Genomic DNA, 21,475 nt, shown 5'->3' on the forward strand with positions numbered 1-21,475 from the left:
ACAAAAACATCACTTGTCCAGAAAGGGAATTAAGGCAATTCCATTTATAATAGAATCCAAATAGTAAGTTACTTAGTTATAATAAACTCAACCAACTATGTGAAAGCTTCTTTTAATGAAAACTAATAACATATCTGAAAGAACCCAAGTATGACATGAATGAAAGTAAAAGACATCCATATTCATAGACTGGGAGAATTAATAGTTAAGATGCCCATAGTAGCAAAACCATCGATCAGATTCAATGCAGTCCGTATCATCTCAATGACATTCTTCCCCCAGAAATACAGAAAAAATCGTAAAGTGCATGAAAATCTGGAGACCATGGATAATCAATACAAACTTCAAGGATGTTAGCATATAAGGCATCTAGTATCAAATATGTAACAAGGTGACACTAACCCAAAGAGATGAGGACTTGCATAAACAGAGACACAGACCAGCCAAACAAGAGAGGCCACATTAAAGCCCCGTGTCCTGCCAAGTGAGCTGTGACAAGAGAGCCGAGGGTACACCCTGCAAGTGAGTCTTTTATCAACTCTGGTCATGGAAAAAATGAATGCCCATCTACATGAAAAAGAATCAAGTGGGACACTTTCCTTATACCATTTCCTCATACAAAAATCAAACTCTCATGGATTACAAACAAATATTCAAGACTTGTAACAGGAAAACGACTAGTAGAAATCATGGGAGAAATTTTTTCAACACTGCGTTTGAATATAACACCAAATGAGAGAACAAAGCCTAAGTACACAATGGGCCCACATCTCCCTGAGAGAGTCCGCACATCACAGAGCACAGAGGCCGCCAGCCCGAGGGGAGGGCAGGCGCTGGGAGTGCGGGTCTGCCGTGGCGCTCTCCTCGGGGGTGCACACTGCTCAGCCTCAAACCCCGAGCCTGAAATCCAAGCACTACCCCAATTTAAATGATGGGCATTAGGACTGAACAGAAGTAACACCAAGGAAAACATACAAACAGGTAACGAGCGTAAGGAAAGATGCTTAAAAGCGCCAATCATTAAATGCAAATCAAAACCAAAATGAGTTAGCTCATATCCACTAGGTTGGCTTCTATCAAACAAACAGAAAACGGCTGATGCTTGTGAGGAGGTACAGGAACTGGAACGTTTGTGCAGGACGGGTGGTGACACAAAGAGGCTCAGTCACTAGGGAAAACAGTGTGGAGGCCTGAGAAAAATTACAAACAGAATTGTGATATGAACGTTAATCACACTGCTTGATACATATCCCATGCAATTCAAGGCAGGACGTCAAGGTGGCCTTACCGCACACCTGCCCTCGGCAGAGTTCTCACAACAGCCAAGTGGAGGAAGCTACCCAAATGTCCATCATCAGAAAAATGGATGAGGAAAATGTGGCACGCGAATAGCATGCATTATTCTTCAGACTAAAGAGAGAAGAAAATACTCACGTACTACACCTTGGAGCCAGTCTGAGAACACCACAGTAACTGAAATATACCAGCCACAAAGAGGCAGATATGGATGATTCCACATGTGAGGCGTTTAAACAGTCAACCCCAGGGAAAGGGAACAACGTTTCCCAGGGACGGGAGGAGAGGGGACGGGACAGCTGTTCTAATGGGTCCTCGGTGTCACTTTCGTAAGATGAAAAATTTCTAGCGAGGCAGTGCACGACAAGGTGAATACAGTCAGCCCGACTGCACTATTCTTTTGAAACTGATTAAGATGGAAAAATTTCAAATGAATTCTTTGGCACAATTAAGCAATTAAAAAAACCCTTAACAACATAGTTATACAATGTTTGAAGAAGTACCGTCGAATCACAAAAATTACCTTTCAACCACATAAGACTGTTTCTCTCACCGACTATATTGATAAAAAATAGAGGTGAATTGACTACTTCTGATGTATTCACCCAGTTTGAAACAACCATCAACATTTAAGTATATACAAGGTATTAACAAAATAGGATTGACAGTCACACAGGCACACAATTACACACCTCAGCTCACTGGAATAGACCTGTGTTTGATTACATCTGAATGAATTCAGCCCCAGTTACTTAAAGTGTATTGAGCGCAGTGACAACATCAAGATGGTTAGACGTAATTCCAAACTTCAATCCCTTTCACAGGAAGATGAACTTAGAAACTACCCCAGACAAGACACCATGTGGAACCACAGAAGGGCAGGGGGAGCTCAGGACCCCTGACCCCAGAGCCTGGGAGGGCGGCAGTAGGAGGGGGAGGGGAGTGGCCTCACTGAGCTGCTCACCATGTGGAACCATCAGACCTGCAGCTTCTCCAGTGAGAACAAGAGCCTCAGGTGGACACCCAGCCCCCCAACACTGCTGCACGTTAGTCAGGAAGCCCACTTGGGTCATTCCTCACAGGAATCAGCAGGGGATCCCTGGGTCTGTCCACGGGGCCATACAGAGCAAGAAGGGGTAGAATTTGTAGCATTCAAGGCCCAGATGCTAGCAGGGCTGCTGGACCAGAGACCCAACCACTGGCTCTTTGCACATTAAGAGACCAGCCAGGCCCCCATCTTGCCAGAAACCCAGGGGGCATTTCTGCCCCTTGTGCACCCACAGTCCACGAGCTGGGCTGGCTCTGGAAACCATTTCTTACCCCTCCCTGGGCAGACAGGCAAGCTCACAGCCACATCCACCTGCTGAGGGAGCCCCCAGACCCACGTGAGCAGAGAACCCGGGGAGCTGAAGGGCCCTTCCTGCAGCCACACATGGACGCAGAGCCAGGCCGGCAGTGCTGCCCAACCGTTCAGGTGAATCTCTGAGGCCACATGCCCAGGGATCCTGAACAGTAACCCTGGACAGCCTTGGTACCACGCAGAGGGCACCACCCAGCCCTGGAGCCCAGCCTACTGCCCCACCCACGACGGAGCCCAGATCAATACTTTCTGAGCGTGGAACACAATCCGCGGCCTCATCCAGGCAGACAGACCAGCCAGGAACCCCACCATCATGAGCAGAGCCCGTGGACTCAAACAACAAGGAGGCCCTGACAGCATCCACGACTGACCCTGGACCATCATTTCTACCCCCACCCAACTTCAGGACACAGCTGGGGGCCCCCTTCTATAGCGACAGCACAGCTGGTGCCCTTGTCCTACAGCAGAACACAGCGGCCTTCTCTGACCACAAAGCCCGGCCTGCAGCCCAGCCTGGACGCAGAATCCAGCCGGGGGCACCGTCTGCTCAGGCACCCGTCAGACCCGAGGGCCCGCAGGGCCCAGCCCTTCCTGCCCAAGCATCACGTACACCCAGTGGCCCCGTCCTGCCTGAGCAGGCAGCCTGGGACCAGCCAGAGTAGTGAGGCCTGCAGGGCCCAGATGACGGCTCCCTGGTCACAGAGCACAGTGAGCAGGCCCCCCACCCAGGAGGGGCGCTGACCTGGGGCCCTGACTGCAGGAGTGCAACCCCAGGGCCGCCCAGCTACAATCCTGATCGCAGAGGCCAGGCAATGGCTAAACAGGGAACTGATACCAAGCACTGCCTGCCCAGGGACACTCTCAGAAGGGCCATCCATTACCCCAAGCTGTTCTGACTGGTGAAGGTCTATTCCTGGTGAAGTGAACTATATAATCTTGACGAAGAAACCACTTCTTCAAGTTCACTGACATTAATTCGAAGGAATCAAAGATCATGTAGAGACTTATAATCGTAACGTCAATGGAAATTAATAAGGCTCTAATACCTAACACTAGATATGTAGAGATAGAGAACTATCTGAAAAATAATTCAGAATTCTCTTTATTAATGAATTTCAGTGAACTCCAAGCACATATAGAACCAAATGAAATTGGGAAAGAATGCATGAACAAACAAGAAGTTCAATAAAAATATAAAAACCATTTCTCCCTCTCTCAAACACACACACACACACACACACACACACACACATCTCAGAGTGGAAAATTATGGCAAATGAACTCAAATTCTACATAAATTTCAATATCAGACTTGATGACGCAAAAGAAAGAATTGGTGACTTAGAAGAGAGATCATTTGAAATTTCCTGGTCTGAGAGTAAGATAAATAAGAATGAAAAAACAAGAAGGTCTACAGGACTTATGAAACTCAACAAAAGCAGCAAAACATGCATTCTAGGAATCCCAGAAGAGAAAGACAAGCCGATAGAAAGTCTATTTTAGGAAATGATGAGCAAGAACTACCCAAACGTGGAGAGAAAAATTGACATACAGCTTCTTGAGGCACACAGAGCCCCCTTTAAGTTACATTCAAAAAGGCTACACTGATAATCATAATTAAATTGTCAAAAGTCAAAAAGAAACAGATTTTGAAAGGATGAAGAGAAAAGTTGACTCACCACACACGAGTGATCCCAAGTGGCAGTCTACTGAACAGAGTTTCTGGCCAGGGGAGAGAATAGGATGATTATTCAAAATACTGTGAGAACAAACCTCTCAACTAAGAATACCATACCCAGCAAAGTTGATGGGGTAAGTATTTCACAAAACAAAAAAAAAAGTCGAGTGATTTCATCAGCACTAGTTCTGCCTTACAAGAAATGCTAAACGGTATTCTTCAAGAGGAAATAAAGATACTAATTAACATGTAAAAACATGAATGTGTAAAAACCACTTCTACTGGTACATATATACTCAAAAGTTAGATTCTCTGATCTTTGAATGGTGTTTGTGTCCTTTATACCTATAGATCAAACCGTAATGCATTGAAAGTAACCTTACCTCTAACAATTTGTTACCAGATACACAATACAAAAAGAGATGTATATTTTAACATCAAAAAGCTACAACGTGACTGGGGACAAGTGAAAGTGTAAAGTCTGTATGTGCTGTCTAAGTCATCATCACCTTCAAAAAGGTGTTATGTATTGAAGATATTTTATCCAAGCCTCGTGGTAACCACGAGGGAAGTGGCTATAGTAATTACACAAAACATTATGATTAAGAAGGCACAGCCAATAGTGACATAAAAGACATCAAAACAGAAAGAAAGGCAGCAGGAAAAGAAACAAGGACAACAGGTCCACAGGGCAATTATAAAATGGCAATATTAAGGGCTTATCTATCACCAATTACTTTAAACACAAAGGGATTCACACCCAGTTAAAAAGAATATAGAAAGGCTGAGTGGATAAAAAGAGAAGATGAGGAGTATGCCGCTCCCAAGAGATTCACTCTTCTCTAACGGCACCACGGGCTGAGGGGAAGGACGGAAAACCCATTTCAAGAAAATGAAATTTAAAAAATGAAAAACACAGGGATAACTAAACTTCTTTTATCAGACAAAACAGACTGTAAAGTAAAAATGTTAAGGAGACAGACAGAAGGTCATTACACAGTGATAGGTCAACACATCAAGATGATCTAAAAATTACATATATGCACCCAACATCAGAGCAACTGAATATATAAAGCAAAATAAAACAGACATTATTGTGTTAAAAAATACAACACTGGGGACATGAGTACTGCACTCTCAAAGAGGGACGCATCATCCAGAGAATCATAAAGGCAACAGTGGAACTGAACAGCACTACAGAACAAACGGACCTCAGAGAAACACACGGAACATCCCACCCAACAACAGCAGAATCCATATGCTTCTTCGAGGACACACGGATCATTTTCTAGGACAGACCAAAAGTTAAGTCAGGAAACAAGTCTTAGTAAATCAAAGAAGACTGTAATCATACAGATTACCTTCTCTGATCACAAGAGCATAAAACTGGACATAAGAGGAAAACCGGAATATTTGCCAACACATGGAATTTAAACAACACTCCTGAACAACCAAGGGACTGAAGAAATTAAGACAGGAAATTAGAAAGTTCCTTGAGACAAAAAAGGAAACATATCTATCGAACCTTACAGGTTGCAACAAAACCAGTTCTAAGAGGGAATTCGTAACAATAATGACCCGTATTAAAAAGATCTGAAATAGACAGCCTAATTCTACATCTTAAGAAACTAGAAAAAGAACAAAATGAGCCCAAAGTTAGCAGAAAGAGGAATAATAAAGATCAAGAACAGAAATAAGTAACAGGAAGGATTAATGAAAGTAAGACTTGTTTCTCTGTCCAGGTGAACGATATTGAGAAACCCTGTGTTAGACTGACCAACAAAACACAGAAGGGACCAAATCAACACAACGGGACATGACAAAGGAACCTCAGAACTGAGACCACAGAAATTCAAGGGATGAAAAACGGCCTCTGTGAACAACTACACACCAGCAAATTAAACAATTCCTAGAAGATAAGGAAAAATTCTCAAAACATACAACACCCAAAACTGAATCAGAAAGAAATACAAAATTTGAATGGATCAATTACTAGAGTAAGGAGATTGAATCAGTAGTCAAAAATCTCCCAAAAAAGACCATCAAGAGATGCCTTCACTGGTGAATTTCACCAACAATTTAAGATTTAACAGCAGTCCTCCTTGCTCTTCCAAAACATCAAGAAGGAAGTAACACCCCCAAATTCACTGGGCCAGGCCAGCATCCCAGTGACTCCGAAACAAGGAAAGGACACTACAGAAAATGCCCTATGGGACAGTTACTACTGATCAATACAGAAATGAAAATTCTCAAAAGAATACTGGTGAACTGAATTCAGCACCTCATTAAGGGATAATTTACCACGTGCAAGTGGAACTTACCTGGAATGTGCGCATAGTTCACCATGGAAATATGAACGTGATAGACCCCATTAATGGAATAATGAAATAAAAAGCATCATTATGATCATCACCATAGAGGTAGAATTGGCACTTGATAAATTCAACAGCCACTCACAATAAAAACTCAACAACTTAGGCTATCAGATTTAGAAGGGAAGAAGTTAACCTGTGTCTGTTTGCAGATGACATGGTTTTAGAGAAAAAAATCCTAACGACTCAACCAAAGAATTCCTAGCTGTAATCAAAGAATTCGGTAAAGTTGCAGGATATGAAATTAATACACAACAAAATCAACATAACTTCTTTACTCTAACAATGGGTTTTCTGAAAAGGAAACAAACTAATCACATTTATGACAGCATCAAAAAATATATATTTAGGAATAAATTTAACTGAGAAGGTCAAAGATCTCTTTTCTGAAAACTGATACAATTGATGAAAGAAACTGAAGACAAAAATAAATGGAATAGTATCTCACCTTCATGGATTGGAAGGATTAACACTGTTAAACTGTCAGGACTTCCAACACACCATCTACATATTCAGTGCAATCCCGATGTAGAGTCCAGTGACATTATTTACATAATCAGAAAAGACAATCATAAAATTTATATGAACCCACAAAAGACCCTAAATACACAAAGAAATCCAAAGAAAGAAAAACTAATCAGGAGGCAGCACACTCTGATTTCAAGGTGTTCGACAAACCTATTCATCAAGCCAGTATGGTATTGTCACGGCAACAAACAGTCCAATGAACCAGAATCCAGAGCCCAGAAATAAAGAGAACTATACTGGATAAACTACTGTTTGACAAAGGTGCCAGGAATATTCAATGGAGAAAAGTAAATCTTCAACAAACGGTGCTGAGCTAACTGGATATTTGTGAGTGAAAGAACAAAATTAGACCCTTATCTTACCCAGTCACAAAAATTAACTTGAAATGGATTAGACTTAAATATGAGGCCTGAGACCATGAAACTCCTGTAAGAAAACAGGAATGATGCTCCCTGACATGGCTCTTGGTGATGATTTTTTGGATATGACACCTAAAGCACAAGCAACAAAAGCAAAAATACATGAATGAGACTGCATCCCATGAAAAAGCATCTCCACAGCAAAAGAAAATAGCAACAAAGCAAAAAGACAACCTATGGAATGAGAAAAACTATTGGCAGACATTCTATCTGGCAAGCTATCAATATCCAAAATATATAAAGAATCCATACAACTCTATAGCAAAAAGAGAAATAACCCAATTAAAAAATAGGGAAAGGATCTGAATACACATTTCTCCAAACATTCAGAAAAGGCTAACAGATACAAGAAAAGATGCTAAACATCACCCATCATTAGGGAAATGCAGATTAACACCACAATGAGACAGCACCTCAAGCCTGTTAAAATGCCATTATCAGACAAAAGACAGCATATACTGCTATGGATGTGAAGAAAGGGAACTCCTGTTCACTGTTGGTGGGATTGTAAACTCTTATGGCCATTATGGAAAAAACTGGAAGGATTATTTTAAAAAATTAATAGAACTACATTACCATCACCTAGCAATTCCACTTCTGGGAATATACACAACACAAAAACTACTTATTCATAAATAGCATGTTAACAGCAGCATTATTTACAACAGACTACACATGGAAAGAATCTAAATATCCATTAATGGATGTATGGATGAAAAAGTTGTAGTACATATAAAATGGAGTATTATCCAGCAATTAAAAAAGAAAAGGAAACCCTAGCATTTGCAATAATGAGGATGGACCCTGAAGGCATTATATACAAAGTGAGTCAGTCAGACAAAAAAAAACACTGTATAAACTCAACTTATCTACCGACTTAAAAAAGCAAACTCAGAAAAAGAGACCAGACTTGTGGTGGCTAGAGACAAAGGACAGGGAACGGGGGGAAGGTGGTCAAAAGTTAAAAACTTTCAGTAATACGGAAAATGAGTACTTGGGACAAAACACACAGCACCACGCCTGCAGCCCACGCTGCTCAGCGACAGACAGGAGAGGTCAGAGGGCAAGTACTGAGAGAGGTCATCACAAGAGGACATTTTATTTTCTTATTTTCTTCTTTCCTTAATTTTTTTATCTATCCAAGATGGATGTCAGCAGTCACTGCAATGGGGTTTGGGGGGAACACGATAATATGGGTGAATGTAGTAACCACACTGTTATTTCATGTGAAACATTTATAAGAGTGTATATCAATAATACCTTAATAAAGAAAAAAGGATGGATGTGAGCTGAATGTGCGCTCATCATTTCACAATCTATGTCAGTGAAGCCGTCCTGCTGCACACCCGACACGCCCACAGTGACAAACAGCACTTATTTCCCAGTAGCTGGAAAACACACACATGCCAATGGGACTGAACTGAAGGCCCAAACGTACGGCTGTGTGCAGACACTCAACTAGTATTTGACAAGGGATGCAAAACACTCAATGAATACTCTTCAATAAATGCCATGGGGAAACCTGGATATTCACATGTAAAAGAATCCAACTGGAGCCCTATCGCCCCTACTCACAAAAACATTATCTTGAGATGTACTGAAGACTTCAATTTAAGACCTGAAACCATAAAACTCCTAGAAAAAAAAGGTCTCGAGAAAGTTCTTTGATATTTGGCTTGGCAATGATTTTTCAGAAATGGCACCAAAAGCACAAGCTTCATAAGTAATTGAGAAGTAGGACCTCATCAAATTAGTGAATTAAAAGCTACTCAATAGCTGAAGAAACAATAAAATGAATAGGCAACCTATGGCATGTAAGAAAGCATTAACAGACCACATACCCGATGAAGGGTTAGTATTCAAAATACAGGATGTCGTTTATGATGAAAGGAAAAAATTTGATTAAAAAAGGGGCAAAATACAGAAATAGTCCTTTTCCCAAGAGGGACTTCTGAATGACCAACAAACACATGAAAAGATGTTCAACACTGCTATTTATCAGAGAAATGCCCATCCAAACCACAGTAAAATCTGTCTTCATACCTGTCAGAATGTACCTATCAGAGAGAGGTACAAAGGCTAGTGAAGAATAAAAAAAAAGGAAACATACAGAGTTGAAGGCATGTAACCTGCAGCAAGGACTCCGGAAAAGAGTTATGAGGACCCTTCACAAATTAAAAACACAAACTACATATAATCCAGCAATTCCACTTTTGAGTTTGTATCAGAGAGTGATGCAATCAGGATTGCAAAGAAACGTATGCATGCACATATTCACTGCACTGCTGTTTACATTAACCAAGGCATAGAGACAGACCAAGGGTCCATCGCTGGATAAATCAAGTGTGAGCTGTACCTCCACACACACATGCACACATACAATGAAATCCTATTTAGTCATCAAGGAGGGAAGTCTGCCATTTGTAAACACATGGATAAATCCTGAGGTTTTTATGCTAAGTGAAGTCAGTCAGAGAAGCACAAATACTACATGATCGCACCTATATGTGTAATATTAAAAAAAAAAAAACACAAAGGAACGAAGCAAATGGGCAGTCGCCAGGGGCTGCAGGGGGTCGGGGGAAGGAAGAAGGGGGGACATTAAAACTGTACCAAGTTCCAAGTATATGATGAACTAACTTCTGAGACATAATGTTCAACAGGACCCTTTGAAATAGGCCAGAAACAGATTTTACAAGTTACTGCTCATAAAATTTACAGGGCAACTGTGAATGCAACAGGAACCATAAAAATAAAGTCATTTCTCAGAATGCACTTTACAGAGACGGACAGTTGAGAGGGAACTCCATGAGCTGTCTTCCTTGGCAGCACCCGTAAGTTAGTAAACAAAGCACTATTGTAGCAGCTCAGCCTCTTAGAGTCAGTACGTAATTCTTCATCTCCTTATCTTCCTCCATCCAGTTCATGAAACTGCCCCCCATCCACTCCTTTCTCATAAATGTTCCTTCTTTCCCTGCACAGGGGCGACACTTTTTCTTGTTGCTGCTCGATCTGTGCTCCCCAAATTGCAAGTTTAAGACCCCAAATAAAGACCTTGTTTCTTTTACAGTTTTCCCTGCTGTTTCTCAGTCCTGTGTGGATTTCAGAATTGAAGATGGAGTCAACACTATTTTATGCTCCTGAATTCGGGAAGTACCACGAACCTAGGGTGAAGGATGCAGGTCGCTGCAGAGAGGGGAGGTCTAAGTCAAAATACATCAGGAAAATTGTTTCCACACCAACAAAACCCTAATTTTTTCCTTCAATTCAGGGATCTGACACACTTTTATACAAAGCAGAAGTTTACAGGAGCTGTACTGTAAACTAAGGAAATAAAAGTTTTAAGTTTGGATTAGGAATTCTGGAAAGAAGCTCTTATCCTCACCCACAGAGACCAGGTTGCTGTAGTTCTCCTGCATCACGCTCCTGTACAAGGTCCGCTGGGCAGGCGCCAGGCATTCCCACTCCTCCTGGGAGAACCTGACGGCCACGTCCCCAAAGGTCAACAGTCCCTGAATGAAGAAAAACAAAGGAACAAAAATAACCAAGTTTCCCAAGTGGCTATGAACAGAGTTCATGACCCAAAATGAGAGCGAAAGGTAAGAGAACTGGTTTGGGCCTGGGTGAGTGACCGGAATCCCTTTTAATACAAACAACATTCTACAGTGTTCCTTTAAAGCTGAGGAAGAACGGTGATTTAAACATTAAAGATTAACTGTACATTAAACATTAAAGATACTGTAATTATATGAAAGATAAAATATATAATTGAGGAATCAGAACAGGCATGTATTTTTTTAAGTACTAAATTTATAGCTGACCTGCTAAGTTGTGCATATTTCCTAATGACAAAGTTATATGGTTTATTAGAAGTGTTCCTCTCAAATCTAGTATGTCCAACAATAAACTGGAGATCTTTCAAGTGCACACAATGAGTCAGGTGTTTTGGGTTGGGTCCTCAGTTTCTGCATTTCCAGCAGGCTCACCAGTGAGGCTAAGGACTCTCCCTCCAGGGGCCACGTGTTTTAATTATAGAGCAGTGAAATACCACGGGGAAAATACTCATGGGTGGCTCTGAACTAAACATTTTATGGCAAATGCAGTCTCTTAGATCATAGCAAGAAGGGCACCCACAATCCATTTAGAACATTTACTCTGTGCTAGACATTACTATAATAGCTTTTCATGATCTGATGAATAATACACAGAAATAATCCATGAGAGTATTATTGTCACTTATTCATGAAGGTATTTTGTTACACACCCAGTAATAGTAGAGCCTGGCTTTTAACCCACTTTATCTAACCTGGCATTTACCAAGAAGAATACACAGATGAACAGTCTAGTCAACCTGAAAGGAGGCCGACAGCAGTTTCCTACACTGAGAGGAACAGAAACAAATGAAAAAAACAGCACAGACTTGATCTGGTAACTTACATTTTACACACACACCTATATATTAAAATGTAACTATATACAGGTTAAAACTAATACAATTGAAAATTTTATCAGAAAATAAAAAGTATTTTCATTAATGTAGCTCCCCAGCCTGGGGTAAATAAACCTGTGAAGCTGAAATCAAACAAGGGGAAAATACCTTTATCTGGAAGCCTGCCTCCAGTGGCCTGGCTCTGGCTGCCGTTCTCACTCACGGGCTTCCAGTTCTGACCGGGGAGGCCAAAACCCTGTCCCGGCCTGGCCTGCTGCTCACCTCTCTACCTGCCCCCTGTAAACACCTACGGATATGGAGATGGCCTGAGGCCAGGCAAGAGATTCTGGAAATACTGCAATTTTACCCACAATTTGCATATCCATTAATCATTTAGGGATGAGGTTTTTCTGTCTTTACATACACTATGAAAACCAACACATGATAAAAAAATAAAATAAAAGATATTGTTTCTGAGTCTTCTATTTCCTTGAAATATTTTTGCTACATTTCATAGGTGCTGAGTTGTTTTAGAATTTCAAGACACTAATAGATATTAAATATATGGTTCTTGTTTTCACTTTCTGAAAATGCAAAATGTAATTAAGGAGCAGTAAGTATGTGACGGGGGTGGGGAATGAAAGGCAAACTGCCATGACCCCGGCCGCCTGACGGAAACCTCCACTTGGAAAAGCCCAGTATCTGCAGGCAGCACAGAAGACCTACTTCATTTTCCAAATCAAACTACGAGCGAACTGAAACTGAGAAGAAAAGGAAGTTGCTAAACTAAATGAGGTGGTTTGTGAACATCTCTCAGCAAATCCTAAATTCCTTAATGATAACTGGGAAATTACTAACAGAAGGATCTGGCACAGAGCCCCTGAGCCAAGTGAGCAGATATGAATCTCTGCCATAAGGGCACAAATTGCTATTAGCTGCCCAAGGCTCACAGGTCACACAACTGCTGTGATACTGAGAGCAAACAAACAAACAAACAAAACCAGTCAACCGTAATTTGAATCCAATTATGAGGAAACACAAGATGCATGGTTTCTAAAAGACATTAAAATATAAGAGATATGCGCAAAAAAATTTATCTCCAGAATATGAAATCTTGTGTATTTTATCAACTGGTTTTTCTGAATTGATATTAGACTAGTTTTAAATCCAATATATTATCACAAGATCCATTCAATCCTGACAGCTATTGTCTGAAACTCAGAAGGTTACCTTTTCCATACACGCTGTTTCCCTAACTTCAGGAGGGAAAACAGACCCAGATCTACAGGCCAAAGGTGTTTTCAGTATGACCACAATTAGTGTCTCCATTTAATTGCATCACATGCCCAGAGTTAGAGAAAACATTTCTAGTGCTGATTCTGCACAGGATGATATGATCCAAATAGATTCATCCTGCTCTTTATCACAAGCATGAACAGGTTGTAAGCACAAAGTTAGGAATCCTGAAATTTAGTTTTTGATTCCTGTAAGGTAGCTGGACAAGGACATTCATCTCAGAACTGCATTCCTTTCTGTGTCCCTTAAAAATCAGGTTTTATTATCATGTTGATTAAACACCAAACTGTCTTGTCAATGACAATAAATCACATTGGGAGCCATCTTTAAGGGTGTGAGGTGTGGGACCCCACCTGCCTAAAATCTCAGCTCATGCCTCTGGAATTATTCCTCCTTCCTGCGTGGCTTTGATATTTGTGTTCACTCCAAGAAACAACACTTTTTCCCAACAGGATCACTGACGCAGACTCCTGACAGCCCTGCTCTCATCACAGACCCCGCCTCTCCAGCAGAAATACAAAACAGCCCCTCCTCCCTGCTGTGGGGACGCCCAGCTCCTGGGAAGGGCAGGCGCCCAGGGCAAACGCAGAGACAGGCCTCGGCCATCCTGTGACCTCACCGCCCCTTCCCCTACAGCAGCTAAGGGAGCGCGGGCTTGGGGGGGACATCTTCTGAGAGCCTTTTTCAGTTGCTAATTACAAAAAAAACAACAAAACCATCACAAGCTTCTAGGGAGCTTCTCCCACGGCCCCTCTGGAGTGTTTGCGACCCTTTCTCCAGGATCCTGCAGGCGGACACTCCTGAAAGTGACCCGTGTGAGGACAGTTGTGACAACCCTGCCACAAAGTGAGCAGCACAGTGAGCGCTGGGCGGAGGGGCGGGAGCGCAGCAGGCGGGTCTCACGGCCCCTCCCAGAACCTCCAGGAGGAGTCACGTGACCGAGCAAAGTGGGGCTTCCCGACCTTCAGGCTTCTGAGCTGCTCCTACATTGAGTTATGAGCGAGGTCCCGGGAGGGGTCTTTCTCCCCCTCCTCCACAGCCTCGGACAAGGACACAAAGCGAGGAGGGACAGGAGAGAGAGTCACTGAGCAAGGGGACAGTGCGCTGTGCAGGCAGCCGGGGGGCCAGGCCCAGCCCCGCTTATCTGAACGCTCGGTCTTACAGGAAGTGGGAGGGCGGGGTTAGCAGGTTCAGATCAGATCACTGCTCGGGTCTGTGCAGGCTCCGACTCACAAGGCAGACAGGAAAACCCACGGAGGATGGGGAGGGTATGTGTGGAATTCCAAATGATCACGTGATAGGGCCAAGGTCATTCTCACCCAAGTCTTGGTGTCAGCTGCTCAGGTGTCAGAGTTGGAGAGTTCGGGGTTCCACCTTCCTTTTTCCCTTTAGGCAAAGAGTGGGTGTAAACCCACCTATAAAGGATTCTTGCTTTCAAGTCTCCCACCTTCCTGCTGCTTGTATCTTACTCACTGCCTACTCTAACCAGCAGAGACCTCAATCTCCTGAGCAGGATTTTCAGACAGAAGTACGCAGGAGGAACAACATGCTACCAATATTTTACACTAGTTCACTGGACTGATTTACACAACCCAGCTTTACTTAAATTTTACTCATCCGCACAATTCGATGCCAAGAGATACAGATATTTTGCAGGAAAGCAAACATAAGCAAATACTGACAACCCACTCATGACCAGAAGTAGGAACAGAACAATCTCCAGAGGGGGCCAATCACAAATAAAGGAATGTGGGTCACATCTAAGAGGCAGATTTTGTTCTACTTTTGTCAGAGAAGCCAGTGCAATTTAATTCACAATCACTGAATGATGACCACAGTTCTCCAAATCTATTATATTTTTTCCAGAATTTTGAGCAACAAACTCTGGTTGCAATTCCTGCTGAGCAGGGTCCAGACATTCTCACTCCTCCTCAGAGAATTCTATGCCCACAATCCTGAAGGTGAGCACTCTGTGAAATAAACAGTAGTAACTGGGTGTCCATCAGCAGAGGTCATAATCTTTCCTAAATTCAAAAGAGAGTTAGGAGAAATGGCTCTGACTGAAAGGTCAATTTCCAGCTTTATCCTCTAAGACCATTCCCAGCACAGTAAGATGCTCTTAGTGTACTGTCTGAACCTGTTAGGCAAAAAGACAGAAATGAGTGGGATAAGAAAGAGACAGGCCCCCCCCACACCCCAAAGGACTCTCAGAGTTAATCAGATGAAGCCACAGGTCCAAGAGTGACTCAGGAAATGTCCAGGGTCTCCTAAGACAAGAAACATCAGAAGCAAAGGAACAGCACAGCCCATGTCCTCAATTCACCAATCAGAACAAGCCTAGAGGGATAAGAGCTGTCAATAAAGGCCTTTGTTGCCTTACCAAACTGACATAAAAGCAGCATCAGAATGAGTAGCTAGGCCTATCTAACCTTAAGAAGGCCCACTCTGTAGAGTGCATTAAAACTAACTTTGCTTTTTTTGACTCTGTGTTCTTGTCTCACTCCGACTTCCCTTTGACACCCAGCCGAGTTCCTAACAAATCTGAGGTAAGATGACCTATGGCCCACTGAACCACCGCAAATGCTGTGCCTCCTCGATATCAGTTACACACTACAGGCACCCACACAGGCACACAGTTTTGAGCGCTGTATCTACAGCCTACAGATTTACTTGAGTGTATATCTTAGATGGAAAGTTTAGTTGAGATAGAAATGTACTCCTCACATTCCATCGTGAATTAGAATTTGGAGTACAAGGAATTGCAAATCTTGAGACAGGGGACCTTGGGTTTAGACAGAGTAGGGTGAGGGCCTTTGGGAAAAGCAAGGTAAGATAATTACACTCAGAGCAGTGCAACAATATGCAAGGAAACCCCCTGTTAAACATTATGACCTAGAGTCATTCTTCAACTAGATCAGTTAATATTTCCCAAATAAAGGAAAGTATCTCAGCATACCTCACGTTTTTTTGTGTGTGTTAATCATGCCATTGTAGGACTCATTTTAGTATGCTAAAAGGCCCAGGCCTATATGCTGTTCTTCCTCCTTCAGATCTAACCAAGTAATTTGCAACCTGGGCAATTAATAGTGGCAATCCAAGCCATAAACAACATAGTAAAAGCAAGAAAGATTCCATCTTAGATTGCCTTTTAAAACCCAGGAAGTTAAGAAGTACGGTTCTTAACATACTCTTTAGCAAACAGCCCATCTTGATGGCAGGGCAGGCAGTCTTGATTGATATGTTCCCAGACCAAGAAGCTAATATTCTGAGAAGAATCTGCAGTAAATTTCTTAAGTTAATTTTACAGAATTATCTGGAAGACTGATTAGAAAAGAGACTTAATGTCTCATCAAGGATGAACATTATAAGAACACTTAACAGGTCCACACTCCTAGCCCTTATCACGTTCCCAAAAATCCTCAGCTGCCTAAAAAAATCCTTGACAGTGTATGACCACAGACTCTCCTGTTCCCTCCTGGCAAGCATCAGGAGCTCTGTCTCTCACTTTATCTCTAAATAAAAGCTCTCCTACCTTGAGTGTTTGCAAAGTTTTTTCTTCGATTCCATGAACAAAAACCCTGCATTATTCTTAAATGCAGCTGCTCAATGAGGAGCTCTGACCTGGGATCTGAGACTGCAGTTCTATCAAGGCTAGCCCAGGGCCCAGGGTCCATTTTTGAGTAACAAAGAGGTAGAACTCCAGGGATAGAATCCTGGGACTTTTAACGTTTTCTGATAACAAGTTCTAATACCAAGAATGGAAAAAATAATCCGTGGTGAATATTTACTAGTTAGTAGGCATCATTCTAACAACTTTTCATAGATTGATGCAAGAAAACCCACAAAGATTACCTATAAGGAGAAATATATACTCTTCTTTTATGAAACTGTTTTGCCAAAGATGAACGGCAGCAATGAGGTTTACTTGCTCACTGACCATCCATCAGACTCACCCACGTCCCTCTCGGGTTACACTACGTACAGCCGTCTAAGGTGACAGCGCTCCCCCTGGAGTGATGCCTCCAGCTAAACTCTTTTCACGCAGCTCTGGGATGGGAGGTCAAAGATTCTCCCTGAATCTTTTGTGCCCTGATGGTTTTGCAACTGAAAATAATCTGCATGTCCCAGTGGCACATCTTGGGGTGGCCGACCCTTGTACACACCTAAGCCTGAGTTGCATTTTTAAAAGAGGTTTCAGAGCAGGTGAGCACACTGGGAAGGCAGGACGTCAGAAGCAGAGAAGGAACCGAGCGCCAGTTCTAAACGCAGAGCAGCTCAGGGGGAAACGCGGGCCCAGCCCCGGCCGGACGCACCCTCACCTGGGCGGCCGCCATCTCCGCCTCGGCCTCGGGCTGCTCGGGCGCCTCCCCTACCGGGCGCTGTGCGGACACGGCTCACGGCCCCGGAGAAGATGCGCGGCCGGCCGGCGGCAGGGCCTCAACCGGCTCCCCGCCGGCCGCGGGCAGGACCCTGACACGGGGCCCAGGTCGCCTTCCGGGACCGGGTATCAGGACGGACGCGGGGGCGCGTGGATCGGGAACCGCGGGGCAAGGGAACCGCGAGGAAACCGCTTCACGCCGCCGCGCCGCCCGGAAGCAGGAGCAGGACACGCCCTCCCCACGGGGCGGGGCCCGGGCACATGCGCAGCAGGGCCGGCGTCTCGCCGCGCATCCGCGGCCCCGGAAGCAACCTGGGGCTCCGCCCCCTGAGGTTTAAGGGAGGGCGGGGCGCCGGGGAGGCTCAGGCCGTCTGTGACGGGCGCTGTCCGGGGTCAGGGGTCTGTAGCGGTGACCCTAGGGGGGCTGACACTGCCCGCCCGGGCGTTAAACCCCAGGCAACCAAGGTGTTTCGGTCTCAGCGGGACTCTGACTCCTTTGCTTTCAACCCTTTGCATCCTGTGTTGACACCCTCACCGATTCCTAACCTCTGGAACCGCCGTTCCCTGACCTGGGAACCCCTTCTACTCGGACTTCCCAGTCTTCTCTTCTCCCATAAGAGGGAGATCAACAGGAAAAAAGAAAACATGCTTATTAACACAGATACATCCTAAGGTATGGGAGAGATCCAGGCAAACTGAATACTTCCCTGAAATGGCCTGAGGCACCCCCCCCACTCCCATTTCTACCTGAAGACCAAAGACCCTGGGGATGGGGTCGGATTTGGGAGGTTTTCAGGACAAGCACGTGAGTCAATAATGTATTTGCTATGCAGATTCAAGTTCAAGCTGTCCCAACATTGAAAAGTTTCTGGATGTATAGGCCCACCTCCCCCAGGTACAGAGGGGGACACCCTTACAATTGGAGAGTTCCCGTCTTAATAGAACTGTCTCCTAACAGAAGGGACACTCCTCTTGGTTTTCAGAGCTTATCTATGGTATATCTGTTTTTTCCTAAAAGTTATCAGGCAAAAAATAATCCTTATGCCAGAGGAGCATATTTTGAATTAGAAACCGTTTTGCTCATTTGCACTAGGGAAATGTTGAATTTCATTATTTAATGCCAAAAACATTATCTAAAATTTATGTACTTCTTACTCTCCTATAAAATTAGATCAGAATTCTTTTTCCTCAATATTCTCACAAATTTGGTGTGGTCAGAGTTTAAAAAAAAATTTTGGCCATTCTAGAACATATTGTTTTCTCAGTACAAAATATGAAGTATCTTGCTAGAGAAGGTAAATAGACAAGAGAGGTGGGGAGGAGGGCTTCCATCAGTGGTTACATTGGGGGGGATGCCTACATTCTGCACATTCCGTCCAGGTAAGCTGTTCCCACAGGGTGTGGGGGGCAAGACTCTAGATATCAGACCCGCCAAAACCAGCCGGTTCCAACATGGACAAGTTGACCCAGATTTCATCCCAAAACGCATACACTCATCACCATAGTAAAACTCACACCCCTCTGCCATTAACATAATAAAAATCAGGACTCCCCACACCAGGACAGTTGGAGTGAAAACCACGTATAGTCAAAAACTTCCCCACCTGACATGCGGATGGAGCAAGCCCCAACTCAGAGAAAACCCCACCTACTCCCTTTATAACCTAGTCCTCCTTAATGAATATTCACATTCTTTATATAAAAAAGACTCCCTATTGTGTCCTCAGCGTATCCCTCTCTGGGTCTGTGCCTAACTCTCAGGTGTGTACTGTCACTTTTTCTTCAAAATCTTATTCTGCAAATAAACTCTTAACGCTCAACTGCTTTTTGTGTCCATTCTTGAATTCTTTCTCCTACTGTTTCTCTCTCCAGTAACGTTCTCACCAGTCTTCCTAGTGACTGGGATGTATGTTTTGCAGAGGGAAACTTCTCCCTTCTTCCCAAGGGTCTTTGGCTGGTCTGATAATTCAACTGACATAAGAGAGGTTAACAGGTGAAAAAGAAGTTTAATTTCATAAGTACAGGGACCCCAAAGACAGGAGGGTTAGAGACCATGAGCAATTGAGGTTTATATGCCCTCCTCAGCTAAGAGGAGGGTAGAAGTCTGGGCCTTCAAAGGGCAGGATGACAATTCACAGGAAGATGGGAGGGGCCAAGGATTGGTAAATATTTGCCACGTGTGGGTAAAATTGTAGCATTTCCATATTATCTCGCCTGGCTTTGGTTCATTTGCATATACTCCTGGGTGGAGAGAAATTCATCTCCATCTCAATGGGTAATTACCTGGGCAACCCAGGGCATGTATGAACCTGAGAGGCTAAGGGGAGGGGCTGGCTTGCTGCCTTCCGGAGCAGGGGAGAGAGATGATGCTGGACTGCAGTTTGTAAGCAATAAACGAGTTTTAACTTTATTTCTCCCTTTGACTGATTTCGGCTTTTAGAGGTATTTTGCCCCGGGATTTCCTCTCCCTGGACTTAGACCTGGCGGCAGTCGGCGGGGTGCCTCTGAACCCGAAATCTGTCATAATGGGTGCAACCTTTGGGAGGGCTGCTCCTGTGGATGGTGGGGAGGCCCCAGCGGATGCAGCGGCAGAGGGGGCCGCTTCACCTGTTATTATCCTCCCATCTGTGGGGCTTCCAAGTTGGAACCCCTAGTGGGGAATTGGTCTGGGTAAAGTACCTCCTACAGGGGTGACTGGGGGAGGGTGGAAACACCGGAAGCTGCAGAATTAGCCCTCCGTGAGTTGGAAGACTGCTTGGAGACTTAGGGGGCCTTGAAGCGGCTGGCATTGTAGGTTCCTTTTCATCCAGATAGTGGAAAATGATATACAGGAGAGAGAGAGGATTATCGAGAGGGTCAGCGAGGAGAGAGAGGGGCTTAGGCAGGAGAGAGACACACTTCAGCATCGCTTGGAGGAGCTGGGCGATAACCTATGGGACGCTGTTAAAGAGAGACAGTTACTGAAAAGGCAGGTCACGCTCCAAGAAGACTCCTGAGCGGCGAGGGGAGAGGCAGCAGGAAAAGCCGCGTTGCAGGAGGCCTGGGGGTGGAGGGAAGAGTGGTGCCTTCAGCCCCAGAAACGGTGGAGGAGCAGCCGTTGGGGGAGAAGCCCCAGGGAGAAGAGGAGGCGGCGGGGCCATGGGCCGATCTGCTACTCAGGCCACCACCAGAGGTACCAGCCTCTCCGGTTTTAAAGGCCCACCCAGCTGTAATTAAGAAAATAAAAATGAAACAAACCGCGGGCTCCTCAGGGGAAGGAGCAGACCCTCCCCAGGCTGTGGAGCACTCCATGCTCCCCCCTATACCCAGGATGAGCCGGTGGACATGAGCGTCCGGTATAGGCAGAGGCCATCGGAATCTCTGCCTACATGGCTTTTATGTCTCGGGGATATGGGGGTGGAGAACATTGTTGTGTCGGGTACCGAGATGAGTAGAATGGCTTCCCTGACGCCTCACCCTTCCCTCCAGCAGCGGTTGCCAAATGCCTGTCACACCTCAGGGAATCAGACACTCCTGCAATGGCTGACAGCTGCCATCAGGGTACTTTGGCCCAATCAGGGTGACTTACCGTATTTTCCCAGTAGTTGGAAAACGTATGCAGAGCTCCAACAGGTACTGCGGGAATTGGGTATGAAAAATATCATCCATAATATGGACGCCCAGGGCCCCGATGAGGTGTTCACTGTAGGGATGAGAAACCTGGTGCTGCACACAGCTCC

At 44.2% G+C, this 21,475-nt stretch overlaps 1 protein-coding gene across 16 annotated transcripts in view; it reads right to left on the reverse strand.

Annotated features, from left to right (window-relative positions):
- Nucleotides 1-21,475, reverse strand: part of LOC118909711 (zinc finger protein 493-like) — a 160,180-nt gene that overhangs the window by 58,748 nt on the left and 79,957 nt on the right. For 6 of the 16 annotated variants that reach the window (XM_057496366.1, XM_057496365.1, XM_057496362.1 and 3 more), the window contains exons 1-2: nt 17,692-17,954; nt 11,039-11,165 (exon numbers count right to left, since the gene is read on the reverse strand). The exons of 5 other annotated variants lie outside the window; for them this stretch is intronic. In XM_057496366.1, coding sequence (XP_057352349.1) covers nt 11,039-11,165; nt 17,692-17,712 — 148 coding nt within the window. In that variant the 5' untranslated portion in view covers nt 17,713-17,954. Of the gene's footprint in view, nt 1-11,038; nt 11,166-17,691; nt 17,955-21,475 lie in introns of those variants that run through there. 5 more of the 16 variants (XM_036880491.2, XM_036880473.2, XM_036880456.2 and 2 more) reach the window with 4 other exon arrangements.

The sequence above is a fragment of the Manis pentadactyla genome, assembly GCF_030020395.1.
Source record: "Manis pentadactyla isolate mManPen7 chromosome 15 unlocalized genomic scaffold, mManPen7.hap1 SUPER_15_unloc_1, whole genome shotgun sequence".
Taxonomy (NCBI): domain Eukaryota; kingdom Metazoa; phylum Chordata; class Mammalia; order Pholidota; family Manidae; genus Manis; species Manis pentadactyla.